This window comes from Penicillium soppii (assembly GCF_028829465.1).
Source record: "Penicillium soppii strain IBT 18220 chromosome Unknown utg000007l, whole genome shotgun sequence".
Taxonomy (NCBI): Eukaryota; Fungi; Ascomycota; class Eurotiomycetes; order Eurotiales; family Aspergillaceae; genus Penicillium; species Penicillium soppii.
This window is the reverse complement of record NW_026643237.1, coordinates 2,891,849-2,911,383: the sequence shown is the minus strand read 5'-3', so window position 1 is coordinate 2,911,383 and position 19,535 is coordinate 2,891,849. Positions and strand designations below refer to the sequence as shown.

Below are 19,535 nucleotides of genomic sequence, written 5' to 3'. Positions count from 1 at the left end.
GCTCTTATTTAGCTTCTTTAGATCAACATCAAGTCACAAATACAAGAGTATCTCAAGAAAGTACAATATTATTGGACATCTCACGCTGGACACAAGGTATTGATTGGCCCAGTATCCCCCGTCATTGGTCCACATGGATGCAGATCATCGCTCGGACTACAAACAAGAGTCAAGCCACGCAGGTTAATATGATGTATGAGATCTTTTTTTTTTCTTTTTTTATTATCATTGATAATTTATAGTACACAAGATATCAAAATTGTAAACCGGACTTGGACGCGTCCTCTAGAAAGTGAAAAAAAGTTCAATAAATTTACTAGTGTGAAAAGGGTTATCTCCCCTTACTGCCACTTACTGATGAGAATGTGGGACCAACACACACTTGCATTGACCAACACATCTTTCTATCCAGTTCCTAGCGTCGCCGAGACTAGCATTGATTCCCGATCTTGTGAGACGGTCATCGGTGGAACTGATGTGGGGGATATGCAGCAGATCAAATGGAGTGTACACTAAAACTGGCAACTGCGCCTTGCACAATCGATGCGAGACATCACATCAGGGATACAGAAGTCGTCCGCGATTTCCTAGGTAACCCTTTGTCTATGCAGTGAGTTTGATTAACTTATCCAGTCGAGGATCCACAGGTCCACAGGAGAACGCAGCAAAGACTCCCTGTAGTTGCATCGTTGAAATGAGCTCATCCCTTTCGGCAAACCCAGCTTGCCCCGACTCACTACTGACATGCGCCTTACATTGCCCAGATACGATGGACAGGGGTCGATAGCCGATGATTGGTACAGCTGCTCCTTGCCATGCGAAAAAGTCATGCTCGGGGCCCGACATCCTGCGTGGGGATTGACAAAGCTATCTGAAGAGTAGTTCCCGATTTTAACATAAATTGAACATGACTCCCAGCCTTGAAACATTATTATTCCAACCAGTACAGCTAATTTCCCCCTCCAACCTCCTCCCCTTCCTTTGTGCATACCACCATGTTTGGTCTAGTCCCTCTTCTCTTCACTGCTCTTGCCAGTGCATACCCCAACCGGGGCCCTTGCACTGGTAGCTGTTGGGCTCATGACCCTGGCATGATTCAGCGTGTATCCGATGGAAAGTACTACCGGTTCTCGACAGGCACTGGTGTCCCCATCAGCAGCTCGCCGTCGGTGAAGGGTCCATGGACCGATTTGGGAGCCGCATTGCCAAATGGAACCAGCATCAAATTGGATAACACCGACAGCATGAATATCTGGGTAAGGAAAAGCACCACACAACGGCATGACAGCATAGACTAAGACTACTCCACCCTCAGGCTCCTGATGTTCACTATCAAAATGACCAGTACTACATGTACTATGTCTTGTCGCAGATCGGCACCCAAAACTCGCAGATTGGTGTCGCGACATCCAAGACCATGGAGCCAGGTAGCTGGACTGACCATGGATCAATCGGTATTCCGGCAAACGTCAACTACAACCGCATCGATCCCGCCTGGATCAGCATCGGCGGCAAGAACATCCTCAACTTCGGCTCTTTCTGGGGTGATATCCACCAGGTCGTCATGGAAACTCCCCTGACGGTTGGCAGCGCCACTCCCTACCAGGTTTCCTGGAACGCTACTCTGAACCACCGCGAGGAGGGCTCGTACGAGTTCAAGCACGGTGATTTCTACTATTTGCTCTACTCTGCTGGTATTGCCGGACAGTACAGCAAGACTGCCCCTGCTGCGGGTGCTGAGTACCACATTCGGGTCTGCCGTTCTTCAACTGGTCTTGGTGACTTCGTATGTTCCCTTCATAATAACCTTGTCAATACTGGAGCTAACAAATATCAGGTTGATGCCGATGGCAAGGACTGCAAGCAGACTGGAGGTACCATGCTCCTCTCCAGTCACGGCCAGGTTTTCGGACCCGGTGGCCCTGGTGTTGTCAACGATAAGGACCTCGGTGTGGTGATGTACTACCACTACTACCCACTCGCCGTCAAGGAGTCCACCACCGTTGCCGACAACGCCAACTACCGCTACGCGTGGAACGTCCTCGGTTGGAAGGACGGCTGGCCTTACGTCCAGGCCTCTTAATGCACATAATTCTCGTGGCAGGCCCCGAGGCCTATATTGCTTTTTCACATTCCTTTCTCTTGTTAATGGTTGGGTCCATATACTTTTTTTCTTGCAGAGTATTGCACTCGTTTATTCGATACCCATGCCGTGTTGGTCTTACCATTGTCATCATGTCCCTGTTCGTGTCTGGTGGAATACTCTAATTAATTTAATAAAGCCTTGGTAATCCCATGGTTAATGCACATTTATAAGATCTTCATATATAAATCTATTAACTTTTGTATGAACTATGTAATGTTACATGTATATTTTGCTATGGCATATCTGTCAACGCCATGCTTCGTGCATTCCATTAATATCGAGGTACAACCCCGTCCAACCTGTTCAAATCCCGTATTTAGCGACCCACATACCGCAGCTCCAATTTCCGGATGGGCAGATAGGAAACAGAGCTGAAGACCAGCGCAAGCTCGTTAGCAATGTCACCACCATCCTTCCCGATCATCTTGGCAAGTGCACCGACATAGTAGGTCTCCACCATGCCCACAATCCAGCCGGCGGCGCCACACAGGAATGCTGCCAGACCCGCATACCCGACTGGCATCCGTGAAGGATCGTTCCAGGCATCAAGATCATAGTTGGCCAAACTTCCCTTGCGGAAATAGTAATGCTCAATAAACAGAATCGCGAAGAAAGAGGTATTCCAGTATCCAAGAAGAGACAGGAAATTCTCCAACACGGCGAGAAGTTGGTTCCGGCCGGCGATTCCTAGCGCAAGGACACCAGCGAATACCAGGAATGACCAGATTACTCTGGGCACCTTGGCAAATGGAGGTGCAAATAGTTGGGCTGAGAGCGCACCGGAATAAATGGCGATAACATTGACGCCAACTGAGAGTTGTTAGTAATTGTGCAGAAAGTTTTAGTGGGGATTTAACAATACATACTTCCAGACAGGACAAGCAGTACCAAAAGGAATTTTGCAAACCCAGTTGGGTAGATAATTGTCTTCAAGATCTCGCCGATTCCAACATCATATGCAGCTTGCCATTCGGGATTTGTATCCAGGGCAGAGCTGATACAGGCACCCAGCAGCATGCCAATACATGTGGGAATTGTGATACCAAGAGTGGTATACAAGAAGATTTTGATCTTGGGGGTGTTGACGGGATAATGAACGTAGAAATCCGACACAATCGAACTCCAAGAGGCGCTTGATCCGTACACCACACTGATTAAGGACAGCACATTTCCAGAGCGGTCGATTCCCGATATTGTAGGAGGTGCAGAAATATTGGCGCGGTGAGCGGCTTCGCCGTAGATGATCATGAAGATGACGAAGAACAGCATCCAAGCATACTTCTCATACAGCAGAACACCACGCAATCCGACAAAACTGAAGAGTAAACTGACGCAAGCGATGATCACTACACCAACGGCAATAGAGACATGTCCGTCTGAGACAGCGCTGAGTGCCAGTCCGCCAGTAATACAATTGACAGATGCCCAACCTAGCTGCTCGATGACATTGAGCAATGCAATGATTGATGACGGGTAATAGCCAAAAGAGAATCTGGCAATGGCAACTTGGCGAAGACCCGTTCCGGGTCCCATAGTTGCGCACCAGCCCTAATCGCGGAACGTAAGTTTTCATCCAAGAACCATTTTTTCAAAAAAGAAATAAAAGCGCCATACAGTCACCATAGCACCCAGTAGGGTAGAAAATATCACAATTGGAATTGTTTGTCCCAACGATAGTCCGAATTGCTTTCCCAAAAACCCAGTACTGAAACAGCTTATGTTCATCGTGGCCGACGCCCACATGAAGGCCATGACCACCGAACTAGGCGGGTGTCTGTCTTCAGGATGGACGCGGTCCAAGCTATGAGATTCAATGCCGAGCTTGCGATCGAGTAGCTCCTCATAGTAGCGAATTTGGGCGAGGATTCCGCTCGGTTTGACCGGCTCTTCCTCTACAGCAGAGACTTTCAGCTCGGCCTGAAGCTTCTTCTCCATGTCGCTGTCCATGTTGAAATGTGACACCCTGTGGAATCCCTGGAAGGGAAGGGAGAGGAAGAAATTGACAATCCGCGAAATCTCGAATATTTCCCCCCCCCGCACGCGACTTGGACTAGCGCGACAATATTGCTCGGGTCTTCCTCGGACTTCGCCTCTATCTATGCCATGTGGGACTTCTTATCGCCGTTTTTTTTCTTAGTTTTGCCTTGCTTCTTTTTCCCTTTTTACTCCTTGGCTCTATGTCCTATTTTCTGTTTTGACTCTTGTTACTTGCTTCTACTAGTGATTCTGAAGTTACAAATGTAGATATATAAAGTTGTGTGCCAAGCATCATGAGTCTTGGTGGTTAAGCTTTGCGGGAACAAAGAAAAGAAAAATTCTTTTAGGTGGAGTCGGCCGTGGCCGAAGAGTTCTTTTTTTTTGCTAACCTTTCTCTATCAATATTGTATTCTATTTCTATGACAAGACGAGTTCACTGTGTTTACTTAGGGAAACTTTTACAGGCGATTGTAGAATATAGTAGGCTATCCAAAAGCATTCGAACTGAACCCCTAAGTAAACGTTGAAATATCCAAAAAGTTCAAAATATCTAGAAAATACTCATCTTTAACGCAAGTCAGGGTGTCATGTCTAAATATACGGGTATATTCCAAGGTTGGTACAACTACATATATAACTAACTACTGGTAGGTATGTTTCGCGACATATAGTATTGTGTATATTCGGGGTTTAAGCATTGATATTATTAGGACTAGATGTAGTATATCTCTGTTTGTCCAAACAAACTACATATATGTGTAGGTCAGTAGAAGGACACAAGGTTTAGACAAATTTCACTTATAAGATCATTTCTACATATATGTACGAAAAGGTCCCTTGATAGGTTGGGATCTGCACCGTGTCAGATGTTCAATAAAATAGATGTCAGTGGCGGTGGTGGCACGAGCCTCACTCAATTTTAGTGGAACACGAATATTTACATCATTTACCATTGGAGTGCGTGAATTAAATTGAACAGTCTATATTTGTCTAGATCTTGTGATATCTTGCTACAAATTGCTAGAACTATGAAGAGAAACGAACAGAAACGATGCGATTGGACATATATTCTCGAAGCTGCCCGTGTGTCACAATGACACGTATGAACTAAATAGACTAATTGACGCTTGGTTGACTGCTATTTAGAATCTCGAATGAAATTGTCTTTGTTATGAATTGATTCAAATATTATTCAAGGCAATAGTAGAGGCAAAAGGGTTTAGTGAATCGTAGACACGGGCTCGGAGAAAACTTCCCCGGAGACCTCGAGCTGGCCTTTTCGGTTTGTGTACGGTCGTCCGGGGTTCTCGAACTTCACCTCTTCTCGCCTTTCTCACACTCTCTCTTTCTCTCACCCTCCCCCCTTTTCACTTTCTTTTCAGGTGGCTTACTCTTTAAGCCCCTGTGTTATTTTCACTTTCGGCGCTTTGCCAAAAATTATTGCGATTGCATTTTCTTTTCAGTTGCATTGATCTCGGCATTCTCCTGAACCCGGGACGACCCAAAAAAACTATAATATACCTTTCACTTTGAATCACAAAAGAGAAGATTTCTTTTCTGTCACTTGTGAGTTGCGCAGAATCTTTCAATGCCTAGGGATCGCACGTCGAGACTACGGTGACCTGTCCCCATTGCATACTGACCCGAACTAGTCTTGATTGCAGGATCTTGTGCATAGCCCCATTTACAAACCCCATCTCCAACCCCGAATTATCCCATTTCTATCTATCCGTGATGGCCACCGATGCTTCAACCTCTGCCAACGGCGGATCTCTCGCCGCCATGCTGGAACAACAGCACTCCCGCGTCGAGGCGCACAAGCCCACCGTCGAGGAAATTGTGGATGAGGAAGACCTCAAACACCCCGCTCCCACTTCATCGCAGGCCGAGCAGCCCATCCTCGTCGACGCAAACACTCCCGATCAATCTACCCTGACCGAATCTGTCTCAACGCCCGTTCCCAAGGCTGCCACCAAAAAGACCCCGGCTTTCGATGTACAATCCGAGGAATTGTTCCCGGCTTTGGGAAGTGGTCCCAAGCCCGCTGCTCCCGCTGCGGCTACGTGGGGTGCAAAGAAGCCCTCCGCGGCCGCTGCTGTCTCGAATGGCTTGCCCGCCAAGTCAATGGGTAAGTTGATGAAACTGGCGGTTAAAGAGTGAGTCGAGTTTCTAACATTGTAGCTATAGAAATCCCTCGTGTGATGGCCCTTCCCGGAAAGCACATGGAGCAGCTCCGCCTCGCCCCCTCCCAGATGCAGCCCCGCGGACAAATGAAGAAGCCTCTTCGTGATATTCTGCGCGACATCTCTCGTCGCTCCAAGGCCAATGTTGATATGCGCGGTGGCCCTGGAGGCTCAATTATCTTCGAAGGAAAGGGTTCCGTGGATGCGGTGCGTCAGGCTCTTCGGGAGGTCGCCCAGCAGGTCGGATCTAAGGTATGTTCAATGCAATCCACGCGCAAGGGTTTAGGACCAAACTGATATTCTCCAAATAGCAATCCGTCCGTGTTCCTATCCCCACATCCGCACGCGCCCACATCATTGGTCGCCAAGGCACCGTTATTCAGGATATCCAGAGCCGTACCGGTGCCCGCGTGCAGGTTCCTCGCGCTGACGGCCCCGCGGCTGCCGATGACGACGATGACGACACCATCGATATCCTGATTGAAGGTGATGCCGTCGCAGCTGAGATGGCTCGCCGCGAGATCGAAGCGATCGTCAAGGAGCGCGGTTCAAACATGAGCTTCAAGCTCAAGACCGTTCCTCCTGAGTTCTTCCCCTTCATTGCGGGCGCACACGATGCCAACCTCCGGGCCATTGAGGAGCGCACAAAAGCGCAGATCAATGTCCCCCGCTACGATACTTGGTCAACCCAGCCCCCTCCTCAGGAGGCTAACCCTGGCCAAGTCCAGTTCGTCGCTTGCCCCGACAAGCACATCTCTATCTCTGGAGAAAGGGCTGCCGCACAGGAAGCTCGCGCTGAGATCGAGCGCCTGGCTGCGCAACTGCACCAGCAGCTGACCCTTCGCCAGCTGGCGATCAACCGTGGCCAGCACCAGTTCATTTTGGGTAACGAGGCCGATGCTCTGCACAAGTTCGTCGCACAGACTGGATGTGCCGTTGTTCTGCCTCCTCCATCAGACGACAGCGAGTTCCTCACCATTACTGGCCCCCTCGACCAAATTGAGGCTGGTATCGAACATGCTATGGATCTTGCTACTAGCATGCAGATGGCCAGCATTGACCTGTCTCGCCAGCACCCCAACGCACCCGCCGGTCCCCACGCCCACGCTAGCGCTCTGTCGCAGTACCTCCGCCGCCGTCAAGTTATCAAGGAGCTCGAGTCGACTTATGATGCACACATTGCGCTTCCCCCAAGCGTCGGTGGACCCGTCACTTGGGAGGTTTACTCTCGTGACGGAAAGAACACCATTCGTGCCCGTTCTGACATCATGAACCTGATTCAGGCTCTGCCGCCTTCCAGACTCCGCCACGTCCCCGTCGACCCTTACTTCCACCAGTACCTTCGCAACCGCAGCGCCAGCATCCTCCAGGGTGATTACGGTGTCCACCTCATGGTTCCGGATGACATTGAGAGCCCCGAGGTTGTTCTTGTCTATGAAGGCCCGTCCGCAAATGCCTCCCACTTCGAGGTTCCCAGACAGCGCCCCTCCCCCGCAGATGTCGCAGCCTTCGAGAAGGGTCTGCAAGAGGCCCAGGACTTCCTTCTTCGTGCCCTCGGAGACCAGCATGATATCGTTGCCAAGTCGGTTGTAGTTCCTTCCAAGTACCAGGAGAAGACACGGAAGTTCATCAACCGTGAGCAGGAGGCCAAGGGCGAGGACAGCATTCCCGTCCGTGCTATTGTCGGCGAAGCCAAGGGCGCCCAGTGCGAGGTTTCCCTCCGCGGTCCTTCGGCTGTCGTGGCTGACCTTGTCACTAAGCTAGAGGCTTTCGTTGCGGAGCAGGAACAGGACGACAAGGAGCGTGGATACATCACCAGCTTCGACTTCCCTCAGAAGTACGCCAACTTCCTGATCGGTAAGCGTGGTGAGAACATCAACAAGCTCCGTGAGGAGTTCGATGTCGATATCAAAGTGGAGAACGGCAAGGTTGAGGTCAAGGGACCCAAGGCCAAGGCCGATGCTACCCGCATGCGCATCATCAACATGGGTCGCAAACTGGAGGATGAGACCACTCACATTCTCAAGGTTCCCGCCCAGTACCACCGTGAGCTGATTGGCCAGCGTGGTATCCAGGTCAACAAGCTCCAGGATCGTTACTCTGTCCGTGTGCAGTTCCCTCGTGCAACTGCCAGTGACGATGTTGCAGAGACTGCCAGCGATGCTGGTGCTCGTCCCAGCCGTTCTCAGCAGGCTCCTGATGAGGTTATCGTGAAGGGCCCCAGCAAGGGAGCAGACTCGGCCCGCGATGAGATCCTCAGCTTGTTGCAGTGGATAATCGAGAATGGTCACTCTGCTGCCATCTCCGTGGCCCAGAGCCAGGTCGCCTCTTTGATTGGCCAGCGCGGCCGCGAGATGGAGAAGCTTCGTGCTGATACCGGAGCCCAGATTGATGTTCCTAATGCCAACGATGCACCGGATGCATCAGGTCGTGTTGAAATTCGCGTCAAGGGTACCAAGCAGCAAGTTGCGGAAGCCAAGAAGATCTTGCAGCAGCGTGCCAGCGAATTTGATGCTACTGTTACCAAGTCTATCGATGTCGAGAAGAAGTACCACAAGGCTCTGATTGGTGGAGGCGGTAAGTTCTATACAAAACACTCTGTTGATCCCGTTTACTAATCCAACACAGGTGCCAATATTCGCAAGATCGTGACTGAGGCCGGAGGCCCTCTGACGGCAGTGCCGCCAGGATGGTCCGCTTCCCCAAGCCCGAGAGCACCGAGGAGACCATTCGCCTTGAGGGTAATGGTAAGATCGTCGACAGCATCATCGCCGCTATCGAGGACTTCGTCAAGGAGCGCCAGGACCAGGTCACTGAGATTCTCGACGTCCCCACTGCTCAACACCGTCTTCTTATCGGCCGTGGCGGCGACACCCGTCGCGGTATCGAGTCCAAGTTCAATGTCACCCTGGACATCCCTAAGCAGGGCTCCGGTCGCACCGACGTTAAGCTCAAGGGACCCAGCACTGCTGTCGAAAGCGCCAAGGAGCACGTCCTGTCCATGCTGAAGCAGCAGCATGCCGAGACTATGGAAGTTCCTAGCCACTTACACCACGCCATCTCCGACAACGGCTCCCTCTTCCGCCGCCTGCGAAACGACCACCAAGTCACTGTCGACCACGCCGGCCAAACTGTCCCCACCATCGCCCCGACTGAGGAAACCCGTAACACCAACAGCTCCGACATGCCCCTGATCACCGATGACCCCAATGTCACTGCAGATGCCCACTCTTGGACAATTGTTGACAACGCCACCCCCTCTTCCTCCTCCACCCCCTTCCCATGGGTCCTCACCGGATCCCCGGAGAACGTGGCTAAGGCCCGCGCCGTCGTCGAGAAAGCTATCGCTGCTGCCTCGCAGCAGTCCGCCACAGGCTTCCTGATTCTGCCGGACCCCAAGACCTACCGATTCGTCGTCGGCCAAGGTGGTAGCCAGATCAACGCCATTCGCAAGAAGACCGGCTGCCGTATTAACGTGCCCAAGCAACAGACTCCCGGCGAGGCGATCGAGATCCGCGGTAGCTCCACTGGGCTCGAAGAAGCGAAGGAGATGATCCTGGAAGCTGTGCAGAATGGCCTTAACGGTGCACGATAAGCATATGCGACAGTTGAAAATTACAGGACATAGAAAACGATCCATACATCCTTCTCTGCTTTTAATGCCAGCGAGCGGGATCGGTATTTAAGTTGTTTCTTTTTTTGGCTCTTCTTCTTTCTCTTTGTTTTCCCCCCTACTTTCATGAATATTCGTTAATTTGATCTCTAAAAGAGAATTGCATTTGCTGTCTCATTTGCTGTCTGTCTTATTTTCTTGTAGCTACTTTTCCAGACCAGAATTGTCTGATGAATCGATGGAAACCTTTCACAAAAGACGATATTCGAAGTGTTGGGATAGTGTTCGTTTGGTTGCGAAACATCTGATTTAACAACGTAGATCTACGGGACATTTTGGCTATTGAATGAATTAGGTCATTGCTTTTTATAAGCAGCACATCTCGTGCTGTTGGAGTGTACGGAAATTCAGATTGACTGTAGTGGAAGATAAAGAGGCAACTCCCTATTCTCGCAATTTGCATATAATCAACAACCTACATGCATATGCAACTATGTGGCATTCAAAGGAGGTCATGTCGGGTGAGATCCTCAATGGCACAGACCAAGTCATAACAAATTTCCTCCGAGACAACACTGTCTCCTTGGTATTTCTCATGCGTCTGAATAAAATGTCTCATCCACTTCGCCGGCGTCCACAGTTCTCCAGATGCTCTTTTGGCCACAAATGTCAAATAACCATTGAGAACTTTTCGAGTTTCCGAGTCCAATTTGGCAGCGTCTAGCAGGGAGTGGATCAAGGGGACTAATCCAGGGAAAGGAGAGCCCTTAAGAGAATGATCAGACCCGCACACGATCTCCCTTAGTGACATCTCTCTATAGCCCTGGGCAAAGTCGGATTCACTGCCTGACATAGATGATGAGGGGGACGACTCCCTCGAGTCTCTAGAAACACTTTCTCTGAACCAGAATTGATTCCGGTTAACAGCGTCTCTCATGACAGATCGACACATGTTCTCACCCACAAGCTCCATGGGAAGATACAAATTGAGATCGAAATGTGAAATCGCACGACGCATTAGCGCCATGAACACCACAAATGCAGCATTTTCGAAATCCGTTATCTGAACCTCCATCGGACGGAATTCCACGCGCCATCCGATATCACTTCCATCCGGTGGAGGTTTAAAGCGGATATCAGGCCAGAGACTACCAATGAGAGCACGGAAGTGATAGGTATCTTGAGGTGACTCAGGTTCCAGATGCTTTGGGTCTAAGATCAAGTGGTCGTATTTCAGCATATGAGAGAAGAATTCGGAGAGGGTGGAGTCCATTCCCGCTTTTTCTAATAGGGCTTGAGTCTCCGCGTCCCCAGTGCTATAGGATTGGTATCCTTCTGGGAGATGATCACCGTGACCGGCATATACGGGACTAAAGGACCATCGCATCTGCGAAGCCACTCTATTCTTATCCATATCATTCTATACTCGATATGATCAATATACGGATTCATAAAAGCGTACTTCGATACTAACCTGACTTAGGATTTCTTCCATTGTTCGATCATCATTCAACGCATTCGTGATATGCCAGCGACTATCTGTATCGACTAAGTATCCCTTGTAACAGGGACTTCCGGCGGTAAGGGCCAGCATAATGGCACTCAACGGACATAACTGATCATGTAGCGAGCGTGCTTCGTCAAGGTTTTTGGCTTGAAAGGTAACCTGTAGCCCACAAGCTCCGCCACTCCAAGCAAAATGATCGAGCAACACACAGTTAGGGGTGGGGGCAGGAAGTGGAAATGGTGTGTTTTCTTTCATTTCTTCCCCATGAGCTAAGCCATCCTTCCACGGCCAGGGCGTATGGATATCTTGAAACACTGGGACGTTTGCTTCGCCAATCCTACCCTGTCGGCCTCGCAGGTTATCAGCGAGGACTTTGGACCGTTCAAAACGACTAAATAAATCCTCCGACATAACATGGGAATAAAGCTTTTTGCTATTCATCAGATCAGTATTAGTGAACTTTCCTGATGCTCCAAGCCGAGGAAACATGGGGATGGTTATAGGTAATTCGTCTATTCCTATGCAGGCCTGGATCGCACTTCGCCTATAATTTATCAGCAGGATCCTTACTGTGTTTATCTTTAACATAATCATTAATGTCTGAGCCCTACCGTTGTCTCATGTTGTTTTCCACCTGCAACATAGCCTGGAAGCTGTCTCCGAATGGGGGCTCTGCCACTCCTTCCACCATGAACATCATGGATTCGGGATGCAACTGGAATGCCATTTTACCACTAGATAATGTCTGTCAGAATGGATGGATACATTGTACACCAGGGCCGAGCGCACTCTTTGGAAGATTCCTCCCATTTCTCCAAGAGGTCGTGCTGCTTCAAAGCCAAAGTGGCCGTCTTGTTTTGTCGGTCTAACGACACGATGAGGTATTCAACCTGAAATATATCATGGTCAATTCAATAATTGCTTTTATGAGAGCCATAATTGCGTACCTCATCGCCCCAAAGTGGCGGGTACTCATCAAGATTTTTATACTGATTCCAAACCAAGATACATTGCTGTATTGTCAGCGACACAGACCCATCTTGCAAAAGGAATTCTTACCTCGGAAGCAAGCCGTCTCAAATGTGCTTTGTTCGCCGCAATCTCTTTCCATGAAAGACTATGAAGGTAAGCGCTGGACGGAGACATATTGCAGGTAACTTACAACCTGGCCTCCCGATCTGCAGTGGTGCATCCCATTGTGCAAGTATTCAATAATAAGAGATAACAAATATCCAATGATAAGAGAGAACAATCTATGATCTTTGATCACACAATCTCTGGGGAAATGTCGCAAGCGTTCTGGCGGAACTTATAAAGTCATCTTCTACCCGTCGTGCCGTTAGGACACGTCAGTTCGGTTGATGGACGCAAACGGCGACAATAACGTCATTGTATAATTTCTGCAAGATTCGTCACTCCGAACATCTCAACAGACGTGATGGTACACACCATATGCACATTGGGGCTGAAGCCATCTTGATACGATGGCAGATGTTATCTACATCTGCTGTAGATATGTGTGGCAGTGATTTCAGACAACCTGATTGGATACAGAGCCTATGATACTCCATACTTACAATCTCTCATCATGTCTTGGAACTCCAGTATCTTGACAAATATCAATGGAGACATGGATCTTGAGACGAAAAGCTCAGGCGAAAGAGAGGTACGTGCAAGATTCTGTTATCCTAACCATTTTAATAGAAGTGGTACTACACACCATATGCACAACGGGGCCGATGGCAATCTTGATACGGCGGCAGATCTCTCCTCATCCTACTGATTACGTACATCTGTCAATTGGTTGAGAAAACCTGATAGATGTTGAGCCTTTGATATTCCACACTCGCAATGTCTGGGAAAGCTAGTGAATCGACAGGCACCAATTGCGAGAGAGAAAATCGAAAGAAGGAGGGAAAAGGAAGAGGCCAGACAAAGAGGCTAGGGAAAGATACGCGCAACATTCGGTAATCCCAATCATTTTGATGAGGTGGTACTACACACCATATGCAAATGAAGGCGGATGGCAGGTTTCATACGACGGCAGATCTTACCCCAATGTGCTGTTTGCATTCATGGATATATCGGTCAATGAGTTCAGGCAGCCTGATAGATGCAGAGCCTATGGTACTCCATACTCACAAGGTCTCGGAAAGCCATTGAGTCAACAGGCACCAATGGCGAGAGAAAGAAGCGAAAGAAGGAGGGGAAAGGAAGCGGTCAGACGAAGAGGCGAAGGAAGAATACGCGCAATATTGGGTCATCCCAATCATTCTAATATAAGTGGTACTACACACCATATGCAAATGAAGGCGGATGGCAAATTTGATACGATGTCAGATATTGTCTAAATGTGCTATGTGCATATTGGTATCAGTAAGTTGAAATAGACTAATGAATGCAGTACCCACGATATTCCTCGCTCACGGCGACTCATAACGTCTGGGAAACTACTAAGTTGTGTAAAAAGCCCTGGAGATCTAATAACCCAGTTCTTATGCCCTTTCTCCGATACTGTTGATTTCAATACGGACAAACTTTTATATGACATGTCTCGCATCGGGCCGGCTGTGGTCGATGCATCTGTCCACATGGCCGACTATACCGTATACGTTGCGTAATTGTGCAGATCATATGTATGCATGGATGTATGGGGAAATGAACAACAGAACACAAACTATTTGAACAGCAAATCGAAAAAAGAAAACGTCATGGTAAACTGGTTACCCGATCTCTCAATATTTGATTATCACCGGTCAAAACTATTTAAGTCATGTGTTGTCAAGAATCAAACGCCAGAAACAACCGCTAAAATCACAGTGTATATCTTTTGACTCCAAAATGTCTGACTTTACTACCATTCCCACCTTGGATCTCTCTTTGCTCAAGGACCCGGGTGCCAGAGAAGCCCTACGTCTGCACATGTTGCACATTGTTCGCAATGTGGGAATGTGCTACGTGACTGGTCTTCCTTTCAGCCCCGAAACCTTCGCCAAGGCCAAGGCTGAATGTGAAGCATTCTTTAATCTTCCCGAAGAAGAGAAAAAGAAGCTCGATATTGCAAATGTCCCAGGGTTCCTAGGCTACACAGCAGTAAGGATCTCAGCAGTCTCGTCAAGGCATATATAAATGATGGCTAATAATATAGATGGGCACGGAGTACACAGATAACAACATCGATACCCGGGAGCATCTCACCGTGGCCCATCCCATCCCAGGTGAGATTGCAGGACCAGCATACCGCAACCTCTGGGGACCCAGTCAATGGCCAGCAGAATCTATACTTCCGGACTTCACTGCCTCATTCAAAAACTACATAGAGGAGATCGCAAAAGTGGAAAAGATGCTACGGGAGCTGATGGCCGAAGCCATCGGTGTCAACGGCGCCGCTCTCAGTTCCCTATTCGACGAGAAGCAGCAGTACCGCATGCGCATGATAAAATACCCCGGTCCACCGGCGACAGCGTCAGAAGCAGATCTTAGTGCACTAGGTGCCCACCAAGATCACACATTCACCACGCTGATTCACCAAGTGACCGAGCATGTAGCGCTACAAGCGCAAAATGGCAAGGGTGAATGGATTAACTGCCCGCCCAGGGACGGCTCCTTGGTCTTCATCGTTGGAAAGACTGCCCAAGCAGCGACGTATGGGGTGTGCTCGGCTGCTTGGCATCGCGTCACGGCTCTGCCTCCCGGTAGCACGGATCGCTTCAGTATTGGCGTGGGCACTAATCTGCGATATGATACATCGTTGTTGTCGCCGTCGAGTATGCAGGCCTTGGAGAGTATTCAACGAGATGTTCATGCTCATTACCCTTGCGTTGGAGAGGAACCGGATGAATATTTGAGTCCATTGGGGTCCCTTGATACACTGGGTATGAAGGTGCTGCATAATTATGGTGTCAGTCATCCAGATATCATGAAGCGATGGGTACGTTCAACTTCTCTATTTTGTTAGTATTTACTAATATATGTACAGCACCCTGAAATGGTCCGCTCTATCACCACGGGTAATTAGATCGATGAACGATCCTGCAGGGCTTCTGATCCGCCCGTTGGCATAAGGTTCGGGTTATAGAGCCATAGTCCCAATACTAAATTTACAAGAGTACATGTGTATTTAAGAAAAATCGGGAACTTCCATGTAAAACTTGATATGTTCTTCGAAACACTCATGTTTGCAGATGCAAATGAACCCAAGCAGAATGGAGGCAAGTAGTTATTCTTTGCTATTATTGCCAACATCAAAGGTATAGCTAGCTCTATATCTGCCGCCGTAAATTTGGACTTACCCAGCCACCCCGCACTGTTGGTCATCCTCTAATCCTGCCCAGGTGATGTTGGCGCTTATGGTGATAACAATTGGGGGTTGGGGGGAGGGGGAGGAGGAGTAGGCAGTCTTTTCCATCTCCTTACTAGAATTTCAATACCACAGGATATATAATATTTACCTGCTATTAATGAAGCCTATATTCTTTATTTCCTGCCACCGTTCTTTCTCGTAATCGTGGTGACTGCACTTAACCAAACTAGTCCTGCCAACGTCGATCACAATGAGTTCCCCAAGCAGAACTTCTAGTGGCCCTTACAGGGGGTAGGTGTATGATGACCCTTCTCTATGAAGTTTTCTTGAGACTAACTATCCTTGTAGTTGTACAGCTCTGGGCTCGATTACAGCTCCGTTGCCGTATTGAAGGACGACTTCCCGGACGTGAAACCCCGCAGTAAAAAAAAGCGCGATATTCTTATTCTAAAAATTGTGGAAAATATTCCCTCTATACATGATGCGTCTCGAAAGTTGATTCACTCTTTGTGGGATGGTGATGCGCCTTTTGTATGACTTTGCTGCAAAGCCGGGAGAGACTGTCCAGGTCCAGCTGTTTATACATTTGGGAATGAGGGCCAGGGAGGATAACTAACATTTGCCCGGCGCGATGGCTATATTCACGCCGACAATGAAGGAGATTTTCCGTCAGGCGATGATGTCAAGCAGCATGGTTACTAGGCTGGATGCCTACCCAAGATCAGCCCTGAACTTGATATTGCGTTGGCGTCGGCAACTTTTCAGATAGCCTGCACCGTAAGTCAATTCTCCTTCTAGTGCTCTATCTCTTTTATCTGACTTAGCGGCTCTTCTCCGGGAGTCTAGGATATTGGGTCGCGGCAGTCGAGTAATGCCGGGCATAATCTTTGCGAGTGGTTTTTCTATTCATCTTTGGCAGATGGGCATTAACGCGGGCAATATTTGAGAGTAGCCTTTCTCCATGTGCCTGCGGGACGCCCGGATAATCGTATGGCACGGGGGGTGTTAGCTGTTTTAAAGAACATCGAGAAACTGGTTGACCAGATTGAGCAATGTCAGCCATCGTTTTAAGAAGCCAAGGTACTAACGATATACTGTAGCCCTTAGCCAGAGTTGTATCTTCATAATAATATGATCAATATTGAGTGTAGCTGTAGCTGCGAGGATGAGGGGCGAAGACGGGTCTTTTATGTCGGAGCATTGAACTTGGAAGGGACCTCGGGAGGTTACGTGACGGTGTATTAAGCTGCTGGGCAAGAAACAGTAAAACTAACTTAAACAGGCAAAACACAGGACCGCCATTTATAGTATCAAATTCAAGAAACAGGAAATTGACACCGGGCTGGATAAGCTCCAGCACTGGAGGTATATAGGCGCTAAACTCTACTTGTTAGGTCCGACAGATCTCAAACAATTTTAGAACAGAATCGGAAGCATTAGAAACTCGCCCATGAGACCCCTCAACAGTGTAGATACTCCCCGCAGCGGAGATATTGGAGATGTGAGGGGATGTACGGAGTACGTAGTCCAATCTGTGAAATCGGGGGGTTGTCGGCGAATGGATCGGGATCGTCACGCCAAAAGGAGTAAATCATTCCGGGGTATTTCGGAACACCGATCGGCGACAATTGCCCCTGTTATCGACTATCTGAATCTTGTAACTTGGAAACAAGACTGGCAGTCTTCCAAATCGGAAATAGATGTGACATTGCGTATGCATGTGTCTATTGGTAGAGTCGAAAATCGAAGATCGTCCCATATGAAATCAAAGCAATGAAGTATCGGAGAATTGAACGAAGAAAAAGATCAACCCAATGTTAAAATCCCATATAGATAAAAAGATAATCGGTAAAGAAAAAAGAAGATACAAAAAGAGATATTCATAAGACCCGAAACTCGAAAAACACGCGCTCTTTGCTCTTTTAGCCACACTCCCAATGGGGGATTAAATTTCACTGCATTTCGATATCTCAGGTATTCCCCGAACTCGATATTCTAAAAAGCACCCAAAAACACTCGGTCACAACTCACACAGTCCAGCCTACTGTTGCTGGGCCTGTTGAGCCTGGAGGTAGTTGTATGCACCGTAGGCGATAGCGCCACCGATGAGAATGACGGCGTAGAGGCCGACGCCAAAGCCGCTGGCGGAGGAGGAAGAGGATGTGGAGGCGGTTGCGGTGTGAGTGGCCTTGGGCTCGGGGTCACCGGGCTAGAGAGGTAGAGTTAGTGTCAGTATCAAGTGTGATTATTGGGAATCGGCGCATGTGATTTTGTGCGTGCAGAGCGTTGGGGCCGAGGGTATTGCGGGGATAGAGTTGGGAGGTGGAAAATTGAGGCTTGGATTTTTGATAAAAAAACGTACCATGCGCTTCACGGTGCCGACGAGCATGGCGTCCAGAATCTCACGCGCTTCATCACTGTGGCCGACATCTTCGAAGGCCTCGGTGCTGTCCTGACCGCCGACATCGAGGAGGACTTCCTCACCACCACTGTAAAGGAAAAGAGATTGATTAGCGAGTCGATTCGAGATATCTTGCTTTCAAGGGATGAGTGGGATTGTTGTTAGGACAGTGCGATAGGGATAGAAAGAAAATTGGCCGAAGTGGCGTTTTTCTTTCTTTCTCGCACCCCCACGCGACAGGAAATCGATCGGATTGAGAGATAATAGCCACTGGATTTGAAAATCCGGTGAGAACAAGTAGAATTAGGGAAGACGTACGGGTGCTCATCAACGAAGCTGGTGCAATCGTAGACCTTGTCGTGGACGATCAGGTAGAGATCCTTCTTGGTGTTGTGTTCCGCAATCTCGGAGAAAGTGAGTTCCTTGATTTCAGCCATGGTGAAGGTATCTGCGAAGAATTGACAGGAGTTGTCAGTCGGACAGCAAGAACCAAGTTGAAGAGGGGAGTGTGTTGAGGTGGAGTTGGCGATAGGAGAAAACGGGCTCCGAGAAATGTTGGGACGAAGATAGGAGACAGGGAGAACAACTTACGAGTATTGAGAAAAGAGCCTAAAAATGAGAATCAAAAGTCGCGAAGAGAAAGAGAGATATGCAAAGATGCAGAAAAGGAATAAGCTGGAAGTGTCACAAGAAGGAGAAAGAAGAGGAAAAGTCCTAACTAAACCAAAGTTGACATGTAGCTGGTACGTGCGCTTGAGCGGCCTCTTAGGTGTGGGGCCAGGTACCAGGGACTTAGGATGCCGTGAATTACACCCGGATTGAGGGGTGCTTGAATGACTAAATGTAGTTGATTGGCACGTAATAGGTGCATTGATTGTGTACACATTAAAATATATATAAAATACTCCGTTTGTATATACAAAACACGGTGTACAAAAAATGCATAGAGTCTGCATAACGGAGTAGCTCTCGGCGAATTAGATGCTGCTTATTAGAGAATCGCTCCATAAGAGACGTGTAGAGATCTGGCCTTAATGGGCTTATCTAGGACATTTGGTAGTTTCTCTGAATTTTAGAATTGTTATTGATATTACAAAACAAGGCATTCCATTAGAAATTCACTGTAGAATGTGTCAGATCTCAATTGCCTGGTCAGTTTGCCTGTATAACCGTAACCTCGGGGGAGTTCAATCTTCGGGTAGCGCCGTCGGTATCCGCTTTCCGCTGGGGGCGGAATTAAGTGTTCTACGGAGTAGAGTAATTGGAAGATCTGGAGAATTCTGGACAGTTGGAAAGTATGGAGTATTTACACTGGAAGAGCTAAAGTATCTGCTTTATCCTTACTCTCACGTTACTCATATGTGTATAATAATATATACTCTATCGTGACCATCATAATGCTAGA

The 19,535-nt window shown here is 48.4% G+C and overlaps 6 protein-coding genes across 6 annotated transcripts; 3 read left to right on the top strand and 3 right to left on the bottom strand.

The window, feature by feature from the left end:
* Nucleotides 1-995: 995 nt before the first annotated feature.
* On the top strand, nt 996-2,083 carry N7529_010361 (uncharacterized protein; the record flags this gene model as incomplete). The annotated part of the gene is made up of 3 exons (XM_057245888.1): nt 996-1,256; nt 1,316-1,786; nt 1,838-2,083. 3 exons carry the CDS (start codon nt 996-998, stop codon nt 2,081-2,083), a joined length of 978 nt encoding a protein of 325 aa, XP_057094151.1.
* Nucleotides 2,084-2,462: 379 nt separating this feature from the next.
* On the bottom strand, nt 2,463-4,093 carry N7529_010360 (putative nucleoside transporter; the record flags this gene model as incomplete). The annotated part of the gene is made up of 3 exons (XM_057245887.1): nt 2,463-2,956; nt 3,013-3,694; nt 3,761-4,093. The coding sequence occupies 3 exons, from the start codon at nt 4,091-4,093 to the stop codon at nt 2,463-2,465; spliced, it is 1,509 nt and encodes a 502-aa protein (XP_057094150.1).
* A 1,764-nt stretch (nt 4,094-5,857) lies between these two features.
* N7529_010359 (putative RNA binding effector protein Scp160) lies at nt 5,858-9,901 on the top strand (the record flags this gene model as incomplete). Its single annotated transcript, XM_057245886.1, has 4 exons — nt 5,858-6,251; nt 6,311-6,558; nt 6,618-8,883; nt 8,964-9,901. The coding sequence occupies 4 exons, from the start codon at nt 5,858-5,860 to the stop codon at nt 9,899-9,901; spliced, it is 3,846 nt and encodes a 1,281-aa protein (XP_057094149.1).
* Nucleotides 9,902-10,421: 520 nt separating this feature from the next.
* N7529_010358 (Glutamate--cysteine ligase) lies at nt 10,422-12,623 on the bottom strand (the record flags this gene model as incomplete). Its single annotated transcript, XM_057245885.1, has 7 exons — nt 10,422-11,339; nt 11,394-11,859; nt 12,038-12,160; nt 12,216-12,316; nt 12,374-12,439; nt 12,486-12,543; nt 12,589-12,623. 7 exons carry the CDS (start codon nt 12,621-12,623, stop codon nt 10,422-10,424), a joined length of 1,767 nt encoding a protein of 588 aa, XP_057094148.1.
* Nucleotides 12,624-14,267: 1,644 nt separating this feature from the next.
* N7529_010357 (uncharacterized protein) lies at nt 14,268-15,444 on the top strand (the record flags this gene model as incomplete). Its single annotated transcript, XM_057245884.1, has 3 exons — nt 14,268-14,519; nt 14,575-15,357; nt 15,406-15,444. The coding sequence occupies 3 exons, from the start codon at nt 14,268-14,270 to the stop codon at nt 15,442-15,444; spliced, it is 1,074 nt and encodes a 357-aa protein (XP_057094147.1).
* A 2,326-nt stretch (nt 15,445-17,770) lies between these two features.
* On the bottom strand, nt 17,771-18,567 carry N7529_010356 (cytochrome b5-like heme/steroid binding domain-containing protein; the record flags this gene model as incomplete). Its single annotated transcript, XM_057245883.1, has 3 exons — nt 17,771-17,938; nt 18,092-18,218; nt 18,449-18,567. The coding sequence occupies 3 exons, from the start codon at nt 18,565-18,567 to the stop codon at nt 17,771-17,773; spliced, it is 414 nt and encodes a 137-aa protein (XP_057094146.1).
* Nucleotides 18,568-19,535: the final 968 nt, after the last annotated feature.